This window comes from Chelon labrosus, assembly GCF_963514085.1.
Source record: "Chelon labrosus genome assembly, chromosome: 6".
In the NCBI taxonomy this organism is placed as follows: Eukaryota; Metazoa; Chordata; class Actinopteri; order Mugiliformes; family Mugilidae; genus Chelon; species Chelon labrosus.
The window spans coordinates 17,515,341-17,542,141 of NC_140342.1; the positions used below are offsets into that span (position 1 = coordinate 17,515,341).

General features: G+C 41.7%; 1 protein-coding gene across 1 annotated transcript in view; it reads left to right on the forward strand.

The window, feature by feature from the left end:
• Nucleotides 1-1,492: 1,492 nt before the first annotated feature.
• b4galt2 (UDP-Gal:betaGlcNAc beta 1,4- galactosyltransferase, polypeptide 2) overlaps nucleotides 1,493-26,801 on the forward strand; it is a gene marked incomplete at its 3' end in the record, with an annotated part of 159,184 nt that continues 133,875 nt past the window's right edge. Inside the window, exon 1 of the mRNA XM_084545883.1 lies at nucleotides 1,493-1,897. Within this exon, the coding sequence (XP_084402009.1) occupies nucleotides 1,552-1,897 (346 nt within the window). The 5' untranslated portion in view covers nucleotides 1,493-1,551. The remainder of the gene's footprint in view (nucleotides 1,898-26,801) is intronic.

A 26,801-nucleotide genomic window follows, 5' to 3' on the forward strand; every position in this document is an offset into this window, starting at 1 on the left:
AATTATCTCCCGAAGGAATACAAATTATTTGGAGTTATATGGGTGAGTAAACAACTGTTTTTTTTTAATGCCAGAAATAAGGTCCAGGTTGTAAAAAGCAGTAGTTCCCCTTTAACCTCCGGTGAAACTCAGAGCCGAGACTAGATGTAAACCGAAACACCAGTAAACATCTTTTACTGCCTCTGTTTGTCTCTTGATTCTTTTGGTTTTCATCAGAAAATCTGATGTAATTCAAGCTTTTTTTTTTTTTTTTTTTTTTTTTAGTATGTTCTTCAACCTCATCTTCTTCTTTGCTCTCATTGATTGGAAAAGCCATAACCGTACAGTAAGCATCGCCCGTGGGAACGCTCTAAGTGCCCTCTCTCTCTGCTTTCCTCATATGTTCACTGCATTGTGTTTTCCCGCTTGCCGTCTCATTCTATCATAAATGCTTTTTAAACCACTTGACTGGAAAATTGACTTGGCATGTCAATTTGGCTGAACTGCCCCAGTCAAGGCTCGTTGTTTATTTGCGTCCGTGGATGCTTTTATTGTCGACGCCGTCTTTGTCAAATTCTTGGGTGCACTTCTTGCTTCTGCTGGGAGCGAATTTCTGAATTTATTTCACCGCTGTTCAACCGGGCATTTGGAAAAAGAACAAGGTCACTGAAAGTACTTAAAGGTGCCAGTGGAAGATCGATGATGTTTTGGTTCGATTTTATTCAGCGAATAATGCAATTCGCAAGTCACTGTATGGAGTCAAAATACGCAGCTATAATTAATGGCACTTCACCTGCACTGGTAACATTGGAACATTAACACTGTTTAACAGCACATTTATTAACGTTGGCATGGTATTAAAAAAAAAGAAAAAAAGCATAAATCAGTATATTAAATTGATGTGGCTTCATTCTGACCTAGTCCTTTCTTGTCTTTTTTATTTTCCAGGTGCCTGAGACTTGGCAGGTTTATGGCTACTAGTAAAGACGACAGCATTTTGTATCCGCAACCCATCCCTGCTGGAAGTCTGACTGACCCGGTGCCATAAGAAGAGGTGTTTTGTCAGCTGACCCTCTACCCCACACTGATGAATGTTTGTGCCATCACTGATATAATCTATTATTCAGAAGCCCGTAGGCCGATTAAACTCTCTTTTAACGCTGATCATTCATCATATGACCACATTTCCATACGTTTCAATTTTTGTCACAAAGGCCTTACGTCTTAGATTAAATTCAACTTATTCATAATTGTCTGATGAACAGGAAAGTATATTAGTGAATACTATTATATTTAGATAAAGGCTGAGTAAATCAGTTTTGTCATGCAGGCAGTCTAGGGAAACGCCACAGTAGGAACAGTAGATGTAGTTGACGTCAGAGACTCCCTGTCCTCATCAATGACTCCATGACCTCTGGGGAAGCCAGATAGTTGTTTATTGGCTCACCACATGCCGTCCTCAGAGGTCTAACAGTAGCTGATATTACTCCGTTGGGATGAGCGCATGCCCCTAGCCTCGCCACGCCAGCGTTGTCGTGGCTGGCCGTCGCGGGACGGTCCCCTTCCTCTGCCATGACCCGGCTGATGTTGGGCCGGACTCTGGAGCGCATCTGTAAAGGCGTCCTGCTGCTCTGCCTGCTCCACTTCGTCATCATGATGATCCTGTACTTCGACGTCTACTCGCAGCGGTTCGACATCTTCAGCCGCTTCAACAACGGCCGCAACGGGTCTAGGAATAACGTCAGTGGAGCAGGGAGCGGACATCATTTTTACTACTACAACCTCTCCCGGCCCAACGCAACGTTAGCCAGCTACCTGGCCACGGGCGACCAACTGGTGCAGAGCGTGCAGCCGGAGAATAATCAGACGCCTTCCCCCAAACCGCCGCCGCCGTGTCCTGAGATCCCGCCAGGCCTCGGTGAGTAAAACCGCTCCTTTGCTTCCTGCACCATTTGAAGGTTCTGTTTTGAGTCATATTATGTAGATCATTCAGGATTGTTTTGCAAAATGTCTGTTGTGACAATGACAAGGCGTGAAGAGGTACCACATGATAGCTGGTTACATTACCTGTGTGCAGTCACAACAGACATGCTGTATAAATTATTGGTGCTTTCCGACCAAACCGTTTTGGGAAACTCCCTGAGGGTAACAGCCAGCTGGGGAGCTCCCTTGAGAACTACATGCATTCAAGAGCTTTTTTTCCCCGTTTGCATTCACATTGCTTGTAAGAACACTGAAGTGAGATGATGCACCAGCTGGTGCTTGGCATAGCAATGCAACTTCTTGTTCTGCACGTCGTAAGAAACAAGATCGTTTCATGTAGGCTTGATGAAGCCTCGATTTCACTCTCAGTCTGTTTCTCCATGTTTTGTCCTTTTTTTTAAGGCTAACTTTAAGAGCTGCTGTTGTCGTTCTGGTCTTTTGGTGTGAATCCTTGATGTGAATACCCTAAAATGTTGCACCTTTTGGGACTATCATGACCCCATATGCCTTCTGAGTACAAGTGTAGTTAAATGGCTGTGGCTACCTCCAACAGTTGCATTTGTACTAGACGGTGCATCCACTGAAAAAGGGAGTTTAGTTGTACAGGTGTGGTTAAATGGCCGCGGCTACCTCATGGTGAATTTCACAGTTGCATTTGTAAAAAAGACTGCTAACTGATCTGCCCTATTGGTTTGTCAATGAGGCCTCGTCTCAGCTTATGAGAGGTGAAATCATGCGTGCAGATTTTACTTTATCCCGTCTCTCTTTGTCAAGCTAAGCCGATTTTAGCCGCATTGTCCATCTTTACTTTGACTGTAACAAGCTTCAAAATGAATTAAACTGGGAACAAAGAAGGTTTTCCTTTGTGTGTCACAGTTTAATTACTATACGTTAGGACTAGCCTGTCATTTTATTCTACATCCAACATATGCTATAGCTTTTATTATAGCTCATTATAGCTCATAAAGTTTTTGATCTGAATGAGTGAGCTTGAGATTTGATGCCTGTCTTGCTCAATCACCTCCTCTGATGACCTATTTGCTTGATTGGTTTTTTCCAGTTGGCTTGTTGTTACGGCCCGTACGTACTGTACGCCCGCAAACGTAAAACCTGGAGGATTTGCACATCATTGATTAATGTAATGAATAGGAGAGATGAGACCCCGATCCGAGCTTGGAAGCGGAGGGTATCGTTTTATGTTCTGTAAATAAATGCATCTCTAGTCTTATCCCAATTAGCGGGAGAGCAAGTATAGCCGTAATTTTGTTTTTCCAGGTCAGCCCGCAACATAAAATGGATTTAATGTCAACGATTTACACTGTGGTATTTCAGCCTTATAGACTCACAGTGGAGCTATTAACACAGATTCATACAGTCAGACACATTTGTACATCTGCAGAAAAACGCACACACACATGCATAGGCACACGACAGTGCATTAAGAGGGTTTCTTTTGTCTTTTTAATTTCCTAAAAGAACACAGATGTTGATGTAACTGTATTAATCAAGAGGCTTGGAGCAAATTACATGCAGGTTGCAGGCATATTAAGAATAATCTGTATGTATTAAATAATGTTAACATAATTTAATTTAAAAAAAGTAAATTATGATAGAGAGAGATTTGTCTTCTCCAACGTTTCAAATGTCTTTGTATCCTGAAAAAAAAAATCCATACATCATATCTCTCAATGCACCAAAACACCAAGCCTAGACGTCTGTAGGTATAGTATACCATCATCAGCGTAAAGCTTTGTAATTAACTAGAAGTGGCATGATACATACATTATAGGTCACTTGGAGGCCGGATAGGGGTCCAGCTCTGGACCCAGAAGCCAGACCTGCAGCTGAAACAGAAGGCTAGTAGTTCAGTGAATGAGCAAAGGCACAGACCAATTGCATGCGAGTTAAGCCGTCCCACGTGATACCACTCAGCCAGTCAAGTCTGTGCACCCCAGGGGGAAAACACTGCAACTCTACAGAAAGACGGGAGAGATAGAAGCACGTTAGACATGAAAAGATGGTAGAAAGAAAAAGAAACTACGTAGAGCAAACAAAAGGAGAGAAACAGATGAGTGTTACATTGTTAAGATGTGTTGAGATTTATTGTGTGTAAAATTGGCTGAGACTGTTGAGTCAAGATATGAAACAGATGAGGGGAAAATCAAGCTTTTCCTCCCTTTATTTTATTTTTCTGAAGTTAAGCACTTTAGTTGAACATGCACAATTTTCACATTTTATTTACTTTCTCTTATTTTGAAATGCAGCCCTACTTTTATTGTGTTAATGAGAGAACGTCATACAAATCTGCAGTCATACATATTGTTGTTGTATGGAATTTATTTGATTACATTACAGATGTCGATACAACGACCAGGCTACTTAAATATATATCACACTAAATAGTTGTACGTTATAACCTTCAGGACCTTTGCTTTAATAAATTTTCTCTCACTGGACCTGAATACCCCTGATATACACAAATGTACAGACACCTGTGGCTGTGACTGCATACAGAGGTCACACATGTCTTGAGGAAACAGTGGAACAATACTTGATATGTAAAACTCCTCTTGCACAGTGCTATGATGTGCACACCTTCTCTCTGGCACACATAAAGACACACATCTAATTATCATCAGTATCCATCCACCCAACAAATCAGAGGTTGATAGAGTCACACTAAGCCTCAGGTTTACTAAATCCATAATTGCATAGTCCCTCTCTCTCTCTCTCTCTCTCTCTCTCTCTCTCTCTCTCTCTCTCTCTCTCTCTCTCTCTCTCTCTCTCTCTCTCTCTCACGCACACACCAAATCATGACATGAATACTCGCAGATAGTAAAGCTCAGGGAGGAGGAACTAACTCCCACTGTCATTATTTCACATTTGCTAAAACAGGCTTGACCTGGCATCTGAGTCCTGTTTATCTCCGTGTCATTATCCTGCAACACATCCCAATACTTATGATTCAAGCAGAACCTACTATTGTCTATAGTAATATTTATTTTAAAGTCCACACCCTTGCAAAAAAAAGTTGTTTAGCTAATTGTTTGGTCGTTACTTTGCAGTAACTTTGCAGAGTTTGATACTGGAAGGTTTTAAAATGTATCCACTGCAGAAAGGGAGTTTGACTGTACTGAAAATAAAACGATAAAAGTGTGATGTGAGAGCTTGTAGCTTCCAGCAGACATAACACAGAGAACTGACTCTTCAGTGAGGAAGGAACATCTTTCGTCCAGGCTCTTAAACCTTTGAAATGAACTAAAAGACAAATGTCTTTGTAGATTGTGGGTTCTTCAGTGAGGGAGAAGGAGTGGATAGGGGTTTTGAAGATGTTTGAACTTTTTTTTTTTAAAGCGCTTTAATGGAGAAAAAAAAAATAAAACATCAGACACACAAAGAGTAAGGGACACAATTTGTTAAGTCGTGTCTGGGGAGGATGAAGTTGAAGTTCAAAGAAAAAACACTTTTTGCAATTCATTTGCAGTTAACAGCTGCATTTGGGAGAAAGTTTTACATCTTAAAATTGTTCGTACTGCGCGGCTAGTGAGTCCATGTGAAGGAAAGTCAATCAAGAAATACTTCCTTTGATGTGGGAGAGGAAGGTTAATATGCATATGACAATTAGGCCAATACCTTCTTTTCTAGCTGCACTGATCAAACTGTAAAGTGGATTGGTTTCACAGGGGAATACATTTGTCTCTAAAATGTATTTTTATGTGTTTATTCAGCAATTCACTTATGGTTTTCTTTACTTTTGACTTTTGACTTGGGTCACAGATCTCTAATCCCTAACACCTTATGTAATAGACATACACTGATCAGCCACAACATTAAAACCACTGACAGGAGAATTAAATACCACTGACAATACAGTGTTCTGCTGGGAAACTTTTGGACCTGGCATTCATTTGTGTGGATGTTTCTTACACATGTAGCACCCACCTAGACCAGACCAGACCAGGCACCCCCACCCCATAGCAATGACACTCCTTGATGGCAGCAGCCATCCCCAGCAGGATGCAGCCTGACACAGACACACACACACAAAAACAATTCAGGAACAACTAAAAAAAAACATGAAAAACAGCACAAGGTGTTGACCTGGCCGGAAAATCCCAAACTGATCAAGTATCTGTGGGATGATCCACAGAGGCCCCTCCCCTCAACCCATAGGACCCAAAGGCCCCCTACTAACTACTACTAACATCCTGCCATGTCCATTCTCTGATGAGTCACGATTGTTTAGGAGGCACAAGGGAGGCCTACACAATATTAGGAAGGTGGTCAAAATGTTAAGCCTGATCGGTGTGTAATTTGTCTATGTATTTATTTAGTACGGCACTCACTTCCAGATAAATATGCAGATAAATATTAGGAAATTACAGACCAGATTCCAACCTACTGCCTCTTCACCACGCTGGTATTTCTCACTATTTCTCCTCCTTTTTTTGTCACATTTTTCCGGGGGTCGTGACTAATTTCTTGTCTTGGATTAGTTCAGCAGCTGTGGATATTGTGTGCCTCCTAAAAGCCCACTGAATTAGTGAATGTGGCTTTTGACTTGATGACAGGCTTAATAATACGTTCCTGTCCGTATGATTATTTAATTTCTTGCCTTCTTCGAATTAGTGAGAATTTGTTTCCTCTCATGTTATTAATAGCGTACTGCTTGTTGGTATAATATATTTCTATTTCCTTTGTCAAATAACACTCGGCATCGCTCTGCCGACGAAACGAGAACATGTTTCTTGTTTTCTCCCACCTGTTCCATCTGTAAATGAGCTTAGTAAACTTAATCCCTCGCCAGCGGTATTGCGCCGGTGTCAACAGTTTTCTCTTTTTTTACTGATTGCTTTTCTCATTTGATAATGAGGTTTGTAACGTGCTTTGAAATTGGGAGTGGGAGATAAAGCTGTCAGGTTGATTTGTCTGAAGCTGAGGTTCGCTGATTCCATTATTTGGCCTGGAATTGGCTGTCGGTGACTCTAGATTTGGCATTCATACCAGGCACAGGTGTACTCTTGTAGCTTATCTCTGCCTTTTCTCTGTGATGGAGTGGCTGCCTTGGGGCTGTAATGAGCAGGAAGGCGGAGAAAGACTGAGCGAGCCTGTTTTTCAGGCACAGGTGCAGAGAAGGAGAGAAAGAGATCTAATGGATGGCGGTATGACGGTTGGTATGAAGTGAGACGGACAGAGAGGCAGGATGGAGTGAAGGAGGGAGCAGCCGGTGGAGAGGTGAGGGGGTGTAGAGGGAGAACGGGAAACCTTGGACAGAGGTATACACTCACACACATACATAGAAAGTGTGAGAGAGAGTGAGAGAAAGAGAGGGAGGGGGAGGGGGAGAAACAAACAAACAAACCCTTGGCTGTCCCACAACACCAGCTGACAGGTGCTGCCTGTGTGAGTGGCTAGCATCCACAGTTTATATCCTGACTGCATGTGTGTGTGTCTCTGTGTGTGTGTGTGTTGATGTTTGTTAGTGTGAGCTGGCATGTGGGATATGCTAATCAGCTGTTCATCAAAAACTGTAATGTAGACTTGACAAATAAAGCTTTGGGAAATGATTGTGTGTTGTTGAAAAGCCTTTTTTTTTTTTTTTTTTTTTCTCGAAGTAAAAATTAAAAGAAAAAAAAAACCTGGAGAGAAGTTTGAAAACTTCCGGCAATGTTTTAATTACAATGTTCTCATCACATGCATATCCTGAGTGACTGCTGCCTGGTTTATGTTCTGAGGGAAAATTGTTTTCCGAAAGAATGAAGCGTTAAATTCATGAGTTCTGGGGAGGAGGTTGGGGTGGATGGTGGGCTTAACAATAGCCTTTATGACTTTACCAAGACTTTTCAGCTTTAAATAAAACACATATACTGATCAGGCATAACATTATGACTACCTACCTGATATTGTGAAGGTCTCCCTTGTGCCTCCAAAACAGTTGTGACTCATCAGAGAATGGACATGGGCCTTCTGAGGGTGTCCTGTGGTGTCTGGAACAGGATGTTGTTATTGGGGGGCCTTTGGGTCCTATAGGTTGAGGGGAGGGGCCTCCGTGGATCATCACACAGATACTTGAGGATCTTGTGAATTTGGAGGCCAGGTCAGCACCTTGTGCCGTTCTTCATGTTTTCTTTAGTTGTTCCTAAATCTTGTTTTTGTGTGTGTGTGTGTGTGTGCCTGTGTCAGGCTGCGTCCTGCTGGGGATGGCTGCTGCCATCAAGGAGTGTCATTGCTATGGGGTAGGGGTGCCTGGTCTGGTCTAGGTGGGTGGTACATGTCTAAGTGACATACACATGAATGCCAGGTCCAAAAGTTTCCCAGCAGAACATTGTATTGTCAGTGGTATTTAATTCTCCTGTCAGTGGTTTTAATGTTGTGGCTGATCGGTGTATGTCTATTACATAAGATGTTAGGGAATAGAGATCTGTGACCCAAGTCAAAAGTCAAAAGTAAAGAAAACCATAAGTGAATTGCTGAATAAACACATAAAAATAGTATTATCAAGACTTGCTTTTGAATACTTGCAAAAACATTGTTGTTTCTCCTTTTTGTTGCCATGGGTCAGCTACATAACACTCAGGTTTCACTCCTCTGCTTGATTTTTTCTTTACGTCTGACTCTCCTGACTTGCTGTAACCATACGGAGTGATTGTGCAGATAAGGTGCGACTCAGTGTCAGGTTAAAACTATTTTCCAGGCTTGTTTTAAATTGGATGCGCCACCTAGATTTCTCAATAAAATGTAATTAACAAGCGTTTACCGTCTTCTTCATCTGCATTGTGCAAAATTGGGGATGCGGGGCCAGGACGTAACAGAGCCTCTTTTATCCTGCAAGACATGAGTATAATGAAGCCAGAAATATTCTGCAATGCTTCTCTGCATAGCCTATTGTATGGTATCACCTAGCAACCAGGTTTTTTCCACATGTAATGATCAGAGCATTTTAAAACATTTTTAATTTGGTCCTTGGATTTCTCAGTTTCTCTCCCTTCTGTTCTATTCAGATGTTTTACTTCCTTCCTGGCGTTACATCTGTTCATATTTCTACACTTTATTGTCTTATATTAGGACTCTAAAGCAGGATGTTTTCTTAATTAATTGCTTTCTGCATATTTCCTTTCCTCTTCTCTCACACTCTCGCACCTCAGCCTTTTCCCCCTCACTGTCTTAGCCTTAGTTTCTATGGCATACTGTCACCTTTTTACACCCCTATAAAATAACTGTCAAGACACATTTTGTCTATCCATCCCTTAATCAGTTTCAGAGTCCCTTATCCTCATCTTGGTGTCTACAGGGCGGGCAGAGGGCAGCTATATGTATCAAACTTCAAAGGAGCTGTGGTTCGATACTGAGATATTGCCGCATCACCGAGCTGCTCATCTATCATGTAGTGTGAAACTAGTCAGTGTGAAGTCTCTCTTGAGATCTCCGCTAGGCTTCTAGTATCTCATTCATTCAGTCACTGTCCAAAGACTGTGAGTGTCGGGGAAAAAAAAGATTGATCACTCAATTGAGACCTTTGCTTTATACAGTCTCTCATAGGTCCTCTTATTAATAGTCAAAACTGTCTTTAACCGTGGATTAGCAAGCCCAAGATGAACAAACCAAACACAATCATCTGCAGCTTCATCAATAGATACCACTAACTACCTACACACTGAGCCTTTAATCCAAAAGCTCTGGGATGCATAGAACAGTTTTTGTGTTAGTAAACACAATGACGTTTTTTCTGTGGGCGGGGCTTCACTGGAGGCAAAACAATCCACAGACATACATTAGTTAACACGGACTAGCAACTTCTGTCAGCTTGTTTTTGAAAACAGTGGAAGAGAACGTGATATTTTTATTTGAATATGTGCGGTCACTCACTCCTCAGGACCGAGAGTGTTACTTGAAAAAGGTAACATTAATATACGGGACCAGATTGGCCGACCCGTACTCAATAACACAATGGATGGAGGGTCTGACAGGATTACCTACTAAAGAGAAGACGAGGACAACTATGTACTGAATGGTCATGAACAAGATTTAACTTACAAAGATTTAACAGATGAGTTTTGTGCGAGCCGAAGTGCTACCTAGCTAGCAGCAAGGCTGGAAAACAAACATGCGTCAGACTTGGGTTATTGTGAACAGAACCAATGGCTCCGTCTTGACAGCTAACTGCACTAGCATAGCTGGGTAAGTAACCTACGTCTGGTATTTGTCAACCATAAAGTTAACTACATACCTGTTATATGTGATACTTGTATAGGCAAATAAATATGCCAACAGAGGCAATTATACAGGCTAACGGCTAAGAGGCTAATGTAAAAGCAAAATGTTGTTAGCTGTGTTAGCAAAATATGAAGTAAATGAAGCTTGCTATCAAAGCCTCAGCGTAGCTCATTTTTCTAATGTTAGGGTTAGGGTACTTTCTAGTAGGAGCTAAAAATACTATTTTGTGAAGGCACACGCAAGCATTTTTGATGATCGTCTTGTTCCAAATTCTCTCATCTTGTTGCGTTTAACCACAGGTTTCTGTTCTCTTTTTGACTCAGAGTGACAGCAGGTTGATAAGATTTCAGTATAGAGCTATTAACCGTACGTCTCAGGTTCTGGCTCCCCACAACACAGCAAGATGACATTTTGATAACGGACTCCAGGTAACTGCCGTGACGTAGTAAAAGGGTCTATTAGCTTGGTTCTGAGACAGGCCTTATCAACATGTTTTGTCTCATAAATTGTCAAGATAACTTGCATCAATTGGGCTTATTACAGATAGAGAAGGTGATACTTTACTGAACAGTTGTTAATGTTCAGTAAATAAAGTTGAATTTCCATTGCAAAATAAAGAACAGGAGATGTAAAGTTGTGATCTTTGTTGTTGTTGGGAAGCAGCTTGTTTGGAGCTGGACTGAGTAATGGAGGTTAGTTGGTGACGTAATTCCTGCAATTTTTTTTAATATATTAATACTTAATCACATTTTTAAGTAATTTGCCCGACACTTTTCGTGCGCATGAATGTACTACATTGAAGCACATTTGCAATGGCTGACAAACATGTTCAGTTTGTAGACACATACAGTACATATGTACATTACAGACCACTTTTTCACCCCTGGACCAGGGTGTCTTGTTTTATTCATAGCCATAGAGTCATTTTAATGGAATGACATGTCAGTTGTTACCCTGAACTTTATGAGTGTGTGTCCCTTGTGGGGGGGAAACCATCAAGAGAGCCTGCATCATTCCACTCTGGTAAAGTACAGTAGAAACAGTTTAAAGCTGAATCCAGGGTGATCCGCATGCCTTTACCTTCCCAATAGGTTTGTGGCACAGCATGTTTTCTAACATTTCTAATACATATTTAATGCAGGGTTTAAATACTAGGAGTACTTAGATGTAGAACAATGCCCTGTTTTAGTTCAGAAACATACATCTTGTTTCGTTTAGACCTAGAAAAATATAGTCATACTACTGCAATGACTATGTGAATGATATGCTGTGTCTTAAGGTATGAACACAGAAAACCAACATTAAAAAAAACTACCAGCGACAAAGTCCGACTGTTACGTCACCTCAGATCGTCCAAGTCTGGGCTGAAAAGTCGTGCTTGAACACACTGTGAAGACTAGGGCCAGCGGCCAGCTGAATGTATGTGGGAAACTGGAAGTGGCAGGCTAGGAAATTATTATTTAGTTTACTTCTGTTTCTCTGCTTGTGCACTGGTTCTCCAAGCTGTTGCTGAAAAGCCGGCGACAGAGGGCCGACTAGTGCCAACGTTGTGGGACACGCCAAGAAACTCAGGCTACAGCCGCTCACCAGCGCTGGAAAACGCCCCGACCATCGGTTTGATGTGTCATGTCTTTTTAAGTCAGTATCAGGTAGTTTTCACAACTGAAGTTTGACTGTTCGACTGCATTTCGTGGTAGTGTCATACTTGTACATACCTTGGTCAATTCCACATCTGGTTGCCAGTCTATCACAGGGCTAACACAGAGAGACGGACAACCATTCACACTCAGGAGCAGTTTAGAATCACCAATTAACCTAACGAGCATGTCTTTGGACGGTGGGAGGAAGCCGGGGAGAACATGCAAATGCCACACAGAAAGGCCCCAGTCAGCCGATGGATTCAAACCCAGAACCCTCTTGCTGTGAGGCATCAGTGCTAACCACCACACCACTGTGCTGCCCAATAAAAGATTTATTAAGTTTATTAACACTTTAACTAGATTTTGTGATTTTTGTGTTTACATATTCATATATTAGGACAGATTAAATTACAGGTTATTTGCTTTTTGATAAGTGACATCTAAAAAAAAAAGATGAAGAATGAGGCAAGTACAACACACTATTTTAAATCTGTTTCTAGTTTAATATACATACATGCAAGTTACCAAATGGCCTTGCATGAATATAAAGTGGACATGTAGCCGACATTTGAACTGAACCTATCAAAGCTGTATTGAAACGGCCTCATCTGCCTAAAAAGGCTCCAAATCAAACAAAGTTCAACTTTAAAATTAAACAAAGTTGAGTTTTACAAAGTCAAAAGCGGAAAAAGCATCCTTTAACTTGATGTTTTTCATGATTTACAATCCACACTAAGATGCCTGTTTCTCCAATAGTCATTCATTAATCAGAATCTTTTTAATTTTATTACCATTATAATTAACATTTAATCAACTAGGCCTTAGCCTGTTTTGTATTTCTGTTTTGTCTTTGAATGTCCCTCCTCCACAAAGTACAAGGGTTCATAGTTTGTGTTCAGAATAAATCTGTCAAACATGCCAGAAGTTAATTAACAGCAACTGCATTTTTCACAGGATTTTCTCTCCGCTTATCCTGTTGAACTTTTCAAACCCTGAAAACACCCGCAAGGTAAAACTAAAGTAAAACAGGCGAGGATTCATGTCTTCTGCCAGCGTTTCCTGTGTTCATTAGGCAAGGAAATAACATCAGTCTGGCGAGAAAGTAAAAACAGCCTAGTTTCTCTCACTGGTTTCAATCAAACCAATAAACAAGGTTGCTCCCCTCAGAAACACATTGCTATGCACTCCCACACAGCGAGGAAGCCGGCGCAGCCATGGTCGAGGAAGCAAAGGGCTCTTGACAATGTAATGGCTGCCATAACTTCATTAAAACGGCCCTGCTCCCCTTCCTCTGTGCCATTCACTTCTTACCACAGAACCGTCCTGCTGTGAGTGAGTTTCCATCCACATGTGGAAGCATAATTTAATTCTTTTCCAGCCAATTAGTTGTTCTGTCTCTTCACCAGTCTAACTGGATATCTGGTTGCTGCCTTCACTTCTTCCTTCCTTTCTGAAAAATCTTTAGGAAACATTATCTCTCCAGCTAAGTTGCCCTCATTAAGAAACCGAATGCACTGCAAGGAAGTGCTACATTAGCGACGACTGTGCTTTTATCCAGTGGAATAAAAGGTGAAACTATTTGACCCGGTGCGTCTGAGCAGCCTCATCACCTCTGAAGTGTCTTTAACAGAGGGCAGAATTAGTCCTTTAGTAAGATGCAAGAATCGCAGCAGGAAATAACATGTGAGGCTAGAAAAGGACCTCTTCAAGGCTCACGCAGGAGTACTCTCTTGGTACTTGAATAGCTTGTTTCAGGTGTGAAGGGTATGAATGAGTGACGAGTGACGGATGTGACACCGAACATAAATGACTGCAGCAAAAGAAAACACTGTCATGACAGATTTTTATGATGTGAGATCCTGGCAGACGCCATCAATAACACCTGTGGTTCACACTGGGTTTTCGCTAAACAATGCGGGGATGTGTTTTATTATTTAAGATGATAAAAAATGGATTAAAAGAAGAACACCTGCACTGGGCATGGCAGGAACCGAACTGTTTTGCCGGTAGAGTGTGCAGAGGACACAGTGTGTTGATTGCGCTAATCCTCCTAAGACAAAGTGGTTTCAGAAGGAGCTCCACAACAACATCAAGTGATTAAGTGTCACCAATCATTTTCCCAAAGGAAAAGCAGGAACGTGAGGTGACGTTGTTACCATGTTGACACAGCAGACATTTTCCTCTGATGCTCGAATGCTGTGAACAAAACAGTAATGTCGTATCGTTGTCTTCGAGTCATTTTTTCTTCTTTTAAACATTTGTATTGGATGCTCTAGACACTGGGTTAATTTGTCGTCTTATTAGCGCGACCGCCGACGTTTGTGTTGATTTCTAACTTCATGTTTGCCGGCTGAACGCCAGGTCTTGCCTTCAGAATCATGGCTCTAATCCTGAAGTAAGTTTCTGTATCCTGGCAAATTCATTCATTGTAAATGAATGAAGGAAAGTAAACAAGTTCAAATTATTATTTATTTTTTTGACTGCATTTCAAGGTTTCCCGCCCTCAATGTGACCTTAGAGGAAAAACCCTTTGAATGTGATTTATTGATGATGTTCCAGCATCTCAACCAACTGTTTGTTATTGTCACCATGGCAACAACTCTCTTCTAACCTTAGCATTCAAAGGCACTCATTTGGTGGTACATAAACTTAACCGTAGCACGTCATCTTGGGGCATCAGATCAGAAAGCACTTAACTCTTTATAGGGCACTCGTTGAAATACTTAGAGAGTGTTATTGTAGGGCATAAGAAGACTTTGAATTTTGAATTTTCATGTAGAAACTCAAGATCAATGAATTTACCATATAGGCTATGGTTTCCTGTCCTTATGTGGTAAACAAATTTAAACATGTATTTAGACCATCAGAACACAAGCCCTGATTCAGGCACTTGTCGACATACACATTATCACATCAGACAACATTAGGACACTTCTTCATGGCACCTAATAAAGCAGTTTCACTCGCAGAGATGGACCTTGCAGACCACGTTTGACCGTGATTTGACCTGAACGCTACCTCGATCTTCACTGATTGGCTGGGGGGAAACCACATGCTTCTAAACCTCGCTGAGAGGCACAGAGACGTAATTTAAAATGTGTGCTGAAGTTACCAAATATGGTTCCTAATCTGGAGTTAGGTGTTTAGGACTGAATGGCGAAGCTCAAAGGTACCACCGATACTTTGATGAACAATCTACACGGCTGGACGAATCACATGGTTTGGCCCGAACATGTCGCCTCTTTTTGATTATTAATTAGTATTTATTGTAATTGAAATTTTGAGCCACTGTGATAGTTCAGTGCGTCTCATGTTTTGTTTGACAGCTGATGTGGAGGCATGTCGTTGGTTTTTTTTGTTGTTTTTTTTTTTTTTAATGTTTTTGTATAATTCTATAATTTTAAAATTCCCAATAAGAAAATGTGAAATCTGCCACTAATACAGCATCCATTGATCAGGATTAACTTTACTGTATAACATATATTGTATATGTATTTTTGATAATTGAGTTGTGCTGTATCCTGATGTCTGATTGAGACTGAAAACACAAAATTCAAAAACAACTCTGCAGATGAATCTACCATGAAAATAATTATGAGCTGCAGCGCTAATCTTCTTTGCTGCAGTGCTTCCACAGCAACACTGGCTGATACACACAACTGTAAGTGATTCACAACAACAAAAACAGACACTACAGTAGTAAACAGCTGTATCGCTGTGTGTTTTGCAATACAGTAGAGTGTGTTTGTGTGTTGGATGCTCGTCTCTCTGTGTGTGTGTCTGTGTGTGTTTATAGCCTAAATATTCATTTAACTCTGTCTATCTGTCTGCGCGCTCTCTCGTTATACTGTGCGCTGCATGTGTTTGTGGTGTTGACGCGGCAACAAAATGCCTCCTCTCATCTCGGTCCTCCCGGTTCAGAGCGACTATTAAGGTGCGTGTGCTCTAACAAGCAAGCTCTCCAAATGATAAATGACAAAACACGGCGTCTCCACGCGGCTGTCGTCTGGCAAAACACTGCCAGTTATTCTATCTGACGCACACAACACACACAATTGCTCTCTCTCTCGCTCTCTCTCTCTCTCTCGGCACCTTGCTCAATTATTTCTACCTCACCTGCCTCAAGATTCATTTTCTCTCGCAGGTTGTGGTTTTGTTTTTTTCTCTAACATCTGCAGATGCAAAATAAAAAAGGGGGGGATTGAGATGAAGAAATTATTTTGAGGGTAAAATTACCGCTGTGGCCCTTCAGCGTAAAACTTTAAAACATTATTTTAGGAAACGAATAAATAAAACATCACAAAATATTTCCCGACAACAGACAGAATAGAAAACGCAGCAGAAGTGAAATAAGGATGGGAACTGAATTTTCATAGGACCTAGGTGCCAGTGAGCGGCTCAAGGAAGATTCTTTCATCTCCATTTTTTTATTAAAATTTACTTCTATTATTTAATTTTATTCCCTATCCAAAAATAAAATTCAAATAAAATGAATGATTAATAGAAACTTGTGCTGTCGCCCTCGGTAAACGCAAATGTTAAAACTGGATCTTGACCAACACTTGGCGGTCGACCCCCGCCGCACGCTGCAGCACAGACGCTGGTAACTGTTTTGATCGGTTGCTAGGCAACGGCGGCGCACGCAGGGTGAGCTCAAGGTGTCCGCCGTACCATGCACAGACAACAGACAGTTGAACACAAACTCCCCACTGCAGATGTTGATGCTCCTGTTTTCGTGCAGCGGAGCGTACTCTGTTCGACCGTGCAAACAAAGGTCGGATATTCGTGCATGTCCAAAAACAAAACAAAAGTGTTGATATCAAAGACTTTCATGGTGTCTAAAAGTAGGTGTCTGTCTCCTTCTGACGTGAAACAATGGACTTTTCTTTTCACATGCACACAAAAACGGTTTAGGAACAACTCAAAAAACATGAGAAGCAGCACATCCCAAACTGATCCGGTTTGAGGCCCCTCCCCTCAACCCATAGGACCCAAAGGCCCCCACTAACAACACTGTGTTTCCAGACACCACAGGACACCCTCAGAAGGCCCATGTCCATTCTCTGATGAGTCACAACTGTTTTGGAGGCACAAAGGAGACCTACACAATATTAGGAAGGTGGTCATAATGCTATGCCTGATCAGTGTAAATAACAGTGGGTGTTTAACTCAGAGTAATATATTCTAGGTCCTCAGTGTGTCTTTACCATAGATAAGAGTCTAAATGTATGTGTTTCACAAAGTTGTTTAGCGCTGCTTATGTTCTTTAGCACTAATTGGTTATTAATTTAGATTTTTTAAAAAACGTTTTTCAAACTAGAAAACATGTCTGACAAAACAACTGCATCCTATATTGTAACGGGATACTGGAGTAAGAAAATCTAGAGTCTGAGATTAAAAAAAAGAGAAGAAATCTCTTTACATAACTAAACAGTGCAATAATCTGTGTCTGTGGACACTCAGAAAACTCTTTGTCTTCTCACTGTTTCATACTATTATAAACATAACTGTTCCAATGGAAACACTGGTCTTAGGTCTAAGTTGGCCCTGGGGGCGGATCATTTTTTAGGCCTAAGATAAATCAGTCTTGAGCGGCAGAGTGGTGTGGTGGTTAGCTCTGATGCCCCACAACAACTTCCTCACACCGTCCAAAGACATGCTTGTTAGGTTAATTGGTGGCCGTAAGTGTGAGTGTGGTTGTCTGTGTTAGACTGGTGACCTCTCGCCCGATGACAGCAGGGATAGGCTTCAGCCTCCCCGCGACCCTCTAGAATACAAGCGGTTACAGACGATGAATGAATGAATGAATGAATAAGTCAATGTTAATTTTAGAGAAACTGGCTAATTTGTATTGGGCTCATCTAATCCAGACTGGCCTGATGCTGTGGATCAGTCTGAAGGTGCCCAATGGTATTGACGAAATTTGTACATCAGACATGCACATCCCCAACACCCTGAGAGTAGACACTCTGTAGCTGTTTATATCTCCTACATCCAACTTCAAGGATTCAAGGATTCAAGGATTCTTTATTGTCATTACGACACATGTTGGTACATGGGAAGGAACGAAATTGGTTACTTTGGTCCCGATTCAAGCCATAAGTAAAGAAACAAAAAAACAAAAGTATAAATATAGAATATAGAATAAAATTAATCCAACTTGTTGGCTCAGAGAGCCGACTGTTCACTCATGGTAAAATTTGTCCTTGGTGATCAACATTATTTTCAACATTATAGGCCTCCTGTTGCACAATATGTCCCGAAAGTTGGTGTCGTTGTGTCCATTTGTTTTGTCTTCAATCCCTGAGAAAGAGCTGGTGGAACCAAGTTTATTACAGATATCCAGCCAGATATGCGTTTCCCATTTTGTTAATTGTTTTCTGATGTTTGTTATAGTGCACCTCAGGGCCACCCAAAGCTTTCATGTAGACACGGTCCTCAACGCCATGAAAATCGCCCATTGGGTACTTATAGCGAGGGAGATACAGGACATCTGAACTCTTTTATGCTGATCTGTCGGCCTCATTGTAAAACGTTCTCTTTGTCTGAGTGCAGGTTTCCCCGCGGGCCCGTATAAATGCGTTCATGGTTGTAACCTTGTTTGTTTTTTGTGTGTTCTTGTTGTGTAATGATGTCTGCAAAAAAAGATGAAGGAGATTTGCTGACATCCATATCTAAACAGCTTATCTGACAGGACCAATATTTAATGATCTGATAATGACTGATAAGTAGTGCAGCAGTACGGTAAAGAATGCAAGTTGTGAATCACTAATATAAAGGTCATTGGGGTCAGTACGCTGTCGGCCATACGCAACAGTAAAGATGATACCCGTCTCCCTGTGAGTTGAGAGCAGCCTATTTGAAATATCAATTTTTAATTCCACGTTACATAATAATTCTGCTCGCTCCTCCATACGTGCTTCACAGTGTGAGTTTGTGTCAACATTAAATGCAAGCTTTGGAAAATGATGTTTGCATACTGAAATCTGTGTGTACTGTAGTTAAATTTGTAAAAGTGTCTTCATCAAAAACTTACCCCGAGCCTTAAATCCTGGACATATCCAAACACCATCAACGGCGATAATAACTTAACATTTACAGCTCTAATCTGTTTGCAGTAATGTAATGTGTTGTCACATTGAAAAGGCTTCTGTCATATTCATAGCTTCACGTCGTGTGTTTGTTCCGTACTTTAGCATCTTTCCTTCAGATTTTAAAGCCAAATTAACCGTCTTGATTAGTCGGTGTTGATGCTTTTAGAGGGTTTTTGAGCTGGCCGTTTTCAACTCCATTAATTAGGCCAGGGACGAGAGTAATCAGAGACGCCAGGAAAAGACGAGCCATGTAGGCTATTAGCTATGAAGCTCTTTTAGACAGTCATTTTCCCACTCGGTTCTTACATATGTTTAGAGGAATACGAATGCTTAAACCGTATGTTTATATTAACATTTAAACAGATTTCTTTTCTAATTTTTTTGGACCGTGCTATCTGCCTCCTGGAATCTGAAATAAGTCTTAAAAATAAAATCACGTAAAGATTGTTTTAGCCTCCCTCCCTGTGTCTGTCAGATTCTGAATGTTGCTTCTCCAAATCCACAACTTCACTCAGTACTTCTTACTCCAAGTGAGTGGTAGGATAGGATTAGTACCCTAACATGACTTTGTCACCTAATATCTAACCGTGAGATCTCAGCGTGCCATGTTGTGTACATAATGTCGTATTCTTGTATTCTTTCTAAAAGCAGGAAAGTAAGCGTATTTTGAATCCTTTGCAACACCTACGAGACTCTCACAGATGATAACCGACTGAAGATGAAATAATTGCCATGCTGAAACGTGGATGGCAGTGTCTTTTTGACAGATGGTTCGCTGCATCCATCCAGACTGAAGTATTTCTTGTGCTTTGTGCCACCAGGAGGTTGTGTTGCTTTCTGATTCGGCGAAATGGAATTTGGTACAGACGTCCACTTACTTATCCTCTTAACTTTTCATCCAGCAAGTTTGGTTTGCCTCCAAAACTAACGGTGTCCCATCAGCTTTAGCTGTCCCTCGTGATTACTGCTAATTAGCAAATTGGCATACTAAAGTAAGTCGCTGGACATTAAACCTGCATGTTAGCAGGCTTCAGTTAGCGTTCAGCCTAATGTATTTCTGCACTTAAATACTTCCTGATGGAGCCATTAGCATGGCTGGAGTCTCTTAGGGGGGCTTTCACACCGTTCTGCTTCAGGTAGTAATTGATGGAATATTTCTATTGAAATTGAACATCTCTGTGCTGCCAGCCACCACTGAAGAAGAAGACACCTTCTGGAAGTGTACAGTGTCATTTCCTGCATCAGGTAAACTGCTTGGTTATGAAAATATAAGCTTATAAATATAATAAATAGGTTTAGATAGCTTCTGATTTCCTGAAACAATCAGATTCCTGTTGTTAAGGTCCCAATTTGATTAGATTCATTTCAGTATTGATATGTATAGTTTCTGTTTCAGAACAATATAGCTTTGTCATCTATTAGATTTTCACAAATCTGATGTTGACGTTGTTGTTTGAGATTTGTGAGGATTTCGACAATATTGTATCTCTAGTTGGCATATCTTGCGAATGCCTTGCTTTAGTCCAGCTCTTCTCTGTCGTCGTACTTTTAAAATCCAAAATGCTGCCACACATGAGCTTTTAGGCCGGTTGGTGCTCTCAGGGTAGCTTCTGTCACTTTTGGATCTCCCTCACAGGTGGACTCATCTCGTTGCGGGGTCTCGCGAGTCATGCAAAACCAGTATCGTAGCGAGATTTATAACAAGAGGATGTGGGAAATGGCATATTTAAAAAAAAAATAAAAAGATCCAAAGATTTGATCTGATTTGATTTGCGCCCTGGTGAACAGTCGTCATATCAGTCCATGCACAGTGTTCTCACTGATCTATTGATCTGTTTCCCAGCTCCATTGTGTGTTCACACCAGCCCCAACAAACTGATCAGGAAGTTTTCACACTACTTGTGAAAGCAGTGTCGGGTAATCTCTTTATAATAACAGAAGTAGTTTGTGCAGTACAGAGAGAATATCCACCAGATATGTCAAAGCGTTGCCACAGGCGTTCCATGACAGATGACACCTCGTACTGTAATGTGCATTAAACATTAATAAAGTACGCACACAGCAAAACACACATATGCACCGACCTCGACCTGCTCTGATTAGCATTACATTAAAGACACTGCCAGAGCACCATCAGGGGAGAAGCGACGCTTTTAACAAGTCAAAACTTGTGTTGGGATCAATCACGTCACATCATGACGCCGAATCCCCTGAGCTCTCTCGAAGCTCCAGTAGTTTACAGAGACGACTGATACGGTGAGTGGGCTGGCTTTTTGTCACATTCACCACTCTGTGAGGTTTTAATGCGTCCAAGTAGGTGTGTTTTCGGCGGGGGGATGTCGATGCTTTGAAAGAGCGCTCATTCGCAGTGCATGCATTCATTAGCAGTGCGAAGGGTTGCGGCCGTAGCATTCAGACACTTTGCAAATGTAAATCTCGCAGAGAAACGACTGACTGAATACGTTCCACACAGAAAGTCTCTTTGATAAAAACTACAGGGTCACTGGTTTTATAACCCTGAGCTGACACACAGGATTTATCAATATTTCTGTCTGTGGGTCTATAATATGACATAATCCTAAGCCCGAGGGGCGTTACATCACCATATTTAGGAGTTGAGACCTTTTATTAGAGGAATGAGGTCAAACAGCAAAGCAGTGTCAGTGGATATAGGTTTGAGGATAGACAGACGGATACAGTTCTCTGGTGTCACAGCTCATAAACTGATGATTATTGCCGTATCTTGTATGTCTTTATATTTTAGCGTAATAAGGTCAGCTTTGAGACTGACATCCGGTGCACTTATTTTTCAGTACTGAAGCAGCTGGACATCTAATAATACCAAAAAGTTAGCAGACCAGTTGCTGCTTTATAAGTCTACGCAGTTGTTTTTCCTTTATCTTCAGCTTTCTAAGTGAATGTTTATCTGTTGGAGCAGGTTGCCGTTGACTGGGTTACATTAATTAGGCCACTAATCAGGGATGAGAGTAATCACTGGCGCCAGGCAAACAGCCCTCTGCAACTTATGTGGATGGAGACATCTAAGCAATTACCTTCTAAACGCTGAAAGTCGGCAGCTAAATGTGTAGCCGTAGACGTGCTTCTGCTTACTATCAACCCTAGAGCTGATTTTTTTTTTTTTGCCATGGTCCAAAATCGTGTGCCGGCCGGCATACGTTCCTCATTTGATACAAGTATACTGATTGTGGTGATGGAGAACAGATATTGCTCCAAAATTACCTGGCAGTTAAGCTGAGATTAAGCTGAGATCTATTTAATGGGAAGTTCATAGCATAGGTCTCACATCATGTCCGTACTCAGCTGATGGTAGATTGTCAGACTGAAATATAGGCTGTAGAAATAATATGAATATAAATTTACATTACTGCAAAACATGTACGGTAAAGCAGGCGTTGTATCATTTTACTTAAACATCGCGGTGAAGAGGGAGCCGGGCTGAAAAGCAAAGCATTTGATTTACAAGTTGATATGCACTGATCAGCCACAACATTATGACTACTGACAGGTGAAGTAAATAACATTGACCATCTTTTGACAGTTCAGTGTTCTGCTGAGAAACCTTTGGACCTGACATTCATGTGGATGTTACTTAGACATGTACCACCCACCTAGACCAGACCAGGCACCCCCACCCCATAGCAATGACACTCCCTGATGACAGCAGCCATCCCCAGCAGGTGCAGCCTGACACAGACACACACACAAAAATGGTTTAGGAACAACTAAAAAAAAACATGAAGAACAGCACAAGGTGTTGACCTGGCCTCCAAATTCACTAGATCCCAACCTGATCAAGTATCTGTGGGATGATCCACAGAGCCCCCCCCAACTGATAGGACCCAAAGGCCCCCACTAACAGCATCCTGTTGCCAGACACCACAGGACACCCTCAGAAGGTCCATGTCCATTCTCTGATGAGTCACAACTGTTTTGGAGGCACAAGGGAGACCTACACAATATTAGGGAGGTGGTAGAAAAAATGTAGAAAAAATAACGTCCAAAATGAATTTTCTCCTTAAGGTAGTTGGGCTCATCTGAAGGGAACACTCCTCCTTTGCGTTGAAAGGACCTAGTTTAGGTGGCACGCCGAGCTGAGAGGAGATCCCAGGGTACCCCCAGTATTCACTAGAGGGACATCATACATCATCTGGCCTGGGAAAGCTTTGGGATCCCCCAGGAGGAACTAGCGTTTGAGGAGAATGTTTGGAATACCCTGTTAAGTCTGCAGCCTCCGCTACTTCGGATATCGAAAGTAAATGGATGGGCCGATGAATTTTTGTGGCTCATAGGTTTCTTCTTTGGTTCCAGTCCCCTTTCAGTTATATCTGGGTGCTTGTATGACATTTACCAACAAAGTCATGAGTCACAACACATTTTAGAGAGGAAGTCCTCCATCTTCAGGCGATCACTTCCACTCTCAAACAGAGTATTAACAGTACTGTTGATAAGAAGTTGGAGCCAAAACTTCTATCTCTCTTATCTGCATTTCTTTAATTATATATGTGTCATTCAAGTGTTTACAGACCTCTTTAATTTGTCGTGCTGTAATTTTCTATCTTCCTGTTGCCTGTCATGCTTCTCGTCTCGTACATAATGCACAGCAGCACCTCGTCCCAACCCCATTACGTATAAGTGGGAACCCTCAGCACATGAATAGTTAAGGCGCTGCCAGGACCGGCAATTGGGCAAATTACCATCACAATTTAATTATGCATGTCAGAGCTCAGAAGAGTGTTCAGATGAATGGCTGCGGTGGAACATCATGCCTAACGGATTAGCATTGTGAGAGATTTGACGTGGATTAGTTAAAAGGATTATTACTAGTTGCGGTGCACCGGCGGACTGCAAATAAGGCGTTTGGGTATATTTGGAATTTGAATGAACCGGATGAGCACTTGCTGCTGTACCACAGAGAAAAAAAATGATCTAAAGAATTCACGTTGGAATAGAAATGTCACCTCGTCCTACTTAACTCTATTTCCGTCCCGCTGTACGTGGCGTGGTGTTTTGTTGTGTTGCCACCACCTACTACAAACACTGCGGCTCTATCAACTTTTTGGAGAGTTTCAAAACAGTGTGAATTATGCTGTGATGGTTAAAAGTAACTCTCGGCAGGGCGTCTATTTTTATTTCATCCTTCGGATTTCAATATTTACGAATGGCAGCCTGTTCCATGTGTGCCTCTATTGAAGGAGAATTTAAAGTAAAATAATTTTACGCCAACCATGAATAACTGGTGAATCACCTCATTTTGCTGCTAACGTTGAGTGCCAGTGCTACAACATAATCTAGGTCAGACTTTTCCAAGTAATTGGTGTTGTATGTTACTACAGTGTCATGCTTATGTCTCACATTAGAAAAATGTATGGAAATGGAAAGATATGAAAAGCATCCTAAATTACTCACTGGTAGATGGAACCACTTTTTCCAAATAGCTTCTAAAACAGTGGACATTTAGGATGCGAAGAAGAAGAAGAGGAAGAAGGAGAAGAAAAGGAAGTAGAAAAGGAAGACGTAGAAAAGGAAGAAGAAGAAGAAGAGGAGATAGAAAAGGAAGAAGAGGAAGTAGAAAAGGAAGAAGAAAAAGAAGAAAAGGAAGAAAAAGAGGAAGAAGACGAGGAAGAAGAAGAAGAGGAAGTAGAAAAGGAAGAAGAAAAAGAAGAGGAGGTAGAAAAGGAAGAAGAAGAAGAAGAGTAAGTAGAAAAGGAAGAAGAAGAAGAAAAGAAGGAAGAAGAAGAGGAAGAGGAAGAAGAAAAGGAAGAGGAAGAAGAAAAGGAAGATGAAGAAAAAAATGAAGAAGAAAAGGAAGAAGAAAAAAGGGAATAAAAGGAAAAGGAAGAAGAAGAGGAAGAAAAGGAAGAAGTCACTTCCATCGTCCCTGGACAAAAACAAAACACGATGTGTTCTTTTTCTTGTTCTTCAAGGTTTGATTTTGTATTTGGTTCTTCTACCGGTAAAACATCACTTCTAAATGACAGTAATGTGGCCACTGACGTCTCCTTGACAGTTTCTTTTTATTTACTAAGACGTCCAAGTGTAAAACTTCCAGTTAACCACTGCAGCCAAGAAGTCAGATTATGTTAAAAAAAAAAAGGGATTGTGCTGCTGCTGCTTTTTGTACTAGCGTGTCGACAATTTGCACAATTACTGGACGTGATACATGAGATCAGATGATCCGTTGTATCATTTGGCTGTTCGCCGTTCATGTTTGGCGTAAGGAAGACTAAAGACCTCTCAGGTTAATAATTCCCCCCCAGAGGAACGGGCGACGGAGGAGGCGGCGGCGGCAGAGACGGAACAAATGAGAATTGGGGAGCGCAAAATGAGCGAGGGGAGAGGCAAAGATAAGTAGAGGAGGGCTGGAGGAGAGAGATGAGCTGATGATGAACAGATTAAAGATACATAGAGGGAGGGTGGTGCAGAGGAAGAGGAGGGGGGCGGGGTGGGTGGGGGGCTTGAAGAGGAGGGTAGATTGAGGGAGAGTTTAGTATGCTGGAGGCAGCAGCATGGTGTGGTGTCTGTGGAGGAGCCACATCCTGTATGGGATGAATAGATCCATTTAGAGGATCTGAAGGACACGCACACACATATATATACACATGCACAGATGAAACGCTAAGTGGATATTTGTTTCAGTCCATAACTGTGCGTTAATATTCACTGCCAGACACTTCTTCTCTGTAATGAGCGGCTGTAATACATATGAAAAGAATGAGAGTGCACACTAGAGTCGCCCTGTGTGAAGAAAACTTTTAATTGTACCTTTGTCACAGTTCTTATAAATTGTCTGGCAGCATGCCTGAATTGTTGAATCATGTTTTTTTTATTAACCTTAAAGTTCAGGTTACTTTTTTCTCAGAATATTTTGGTGTCTTACCTTCGCTCGAATGACGCCTTCCCACGATTCAGCTTAATGGAGTCGACTAATGCCTCGGCTAACACCTCTGTTCAGGATGCGAGGTGACTCACGCAACGCCCCGGCGATGGGGAAGGAGGACGAAGGATGATCTATTTAGAGGGGCTCGGCGAATGTTTGGACAAGGCGTGTGATGTGTCATCCGCGTGCGCTCTGAAGGCTCGGGGTTGACTCGGCGGGCCGACAGGCGTCTGGCAAATTAGTTGGACAGCAGTCAGAGTCGTCGTGTGAGTCAAAGACGGAGGAAGTGAAGAGAGCGGCGATAACCGGGCTTAGTCAGTATCAAGAAACTCGGCACATAAAGTGGGACAGGAGGAGAACGGTGTTGGGAACTTGAGTTAATTATCCGAATAAGCTGCTGGAATATGTTATGGAGGTACCCTGTTAGATTTGGAAAGCATGCGGTGCAGAATATTTGAGTCGCATTGCATTTACAGCAGAAACCACCTTTGTTTTAATACCTGGTCTTAAAATGACCAGGTATTGCATGTATTTCTGCATGAACCCGAGCGCCAGCTGTACCTGACCGGATCTGGTTACAGCTACATTTCATCAGCTTGACTGAAATCATTCCGTTTAAACGATCCGGTAAGTTTGCATTCGCATGGGCTCTCGTTACCAACGCCGCTGTCCAAACCGATTCAGTCTTCGGAAACAACTTTTGCTACATCCATCTTTCCATCCCCGAAAGCTCGTCAAGTCGCTTCCTGTTTACCCACCGCGGGGCAAACGTGCACAGAGTTTGGATGAAGTGTTTACATGGTTGTTAGACGCCAGTGTTTTCCTATTCAGCTTGATATAAAAATGCCTTTCCGATCAGGCCAGTCTGTTTAATGAGGCATTATTCTGAATATTAGCAGAATGCTTGTGTCCCTGTAAACACAGCTTCTGTCACTGACGACATTTAGCTTAAAGACTTGTCTCATTAGACGTTAGGCTGCACTGACAGCAGTT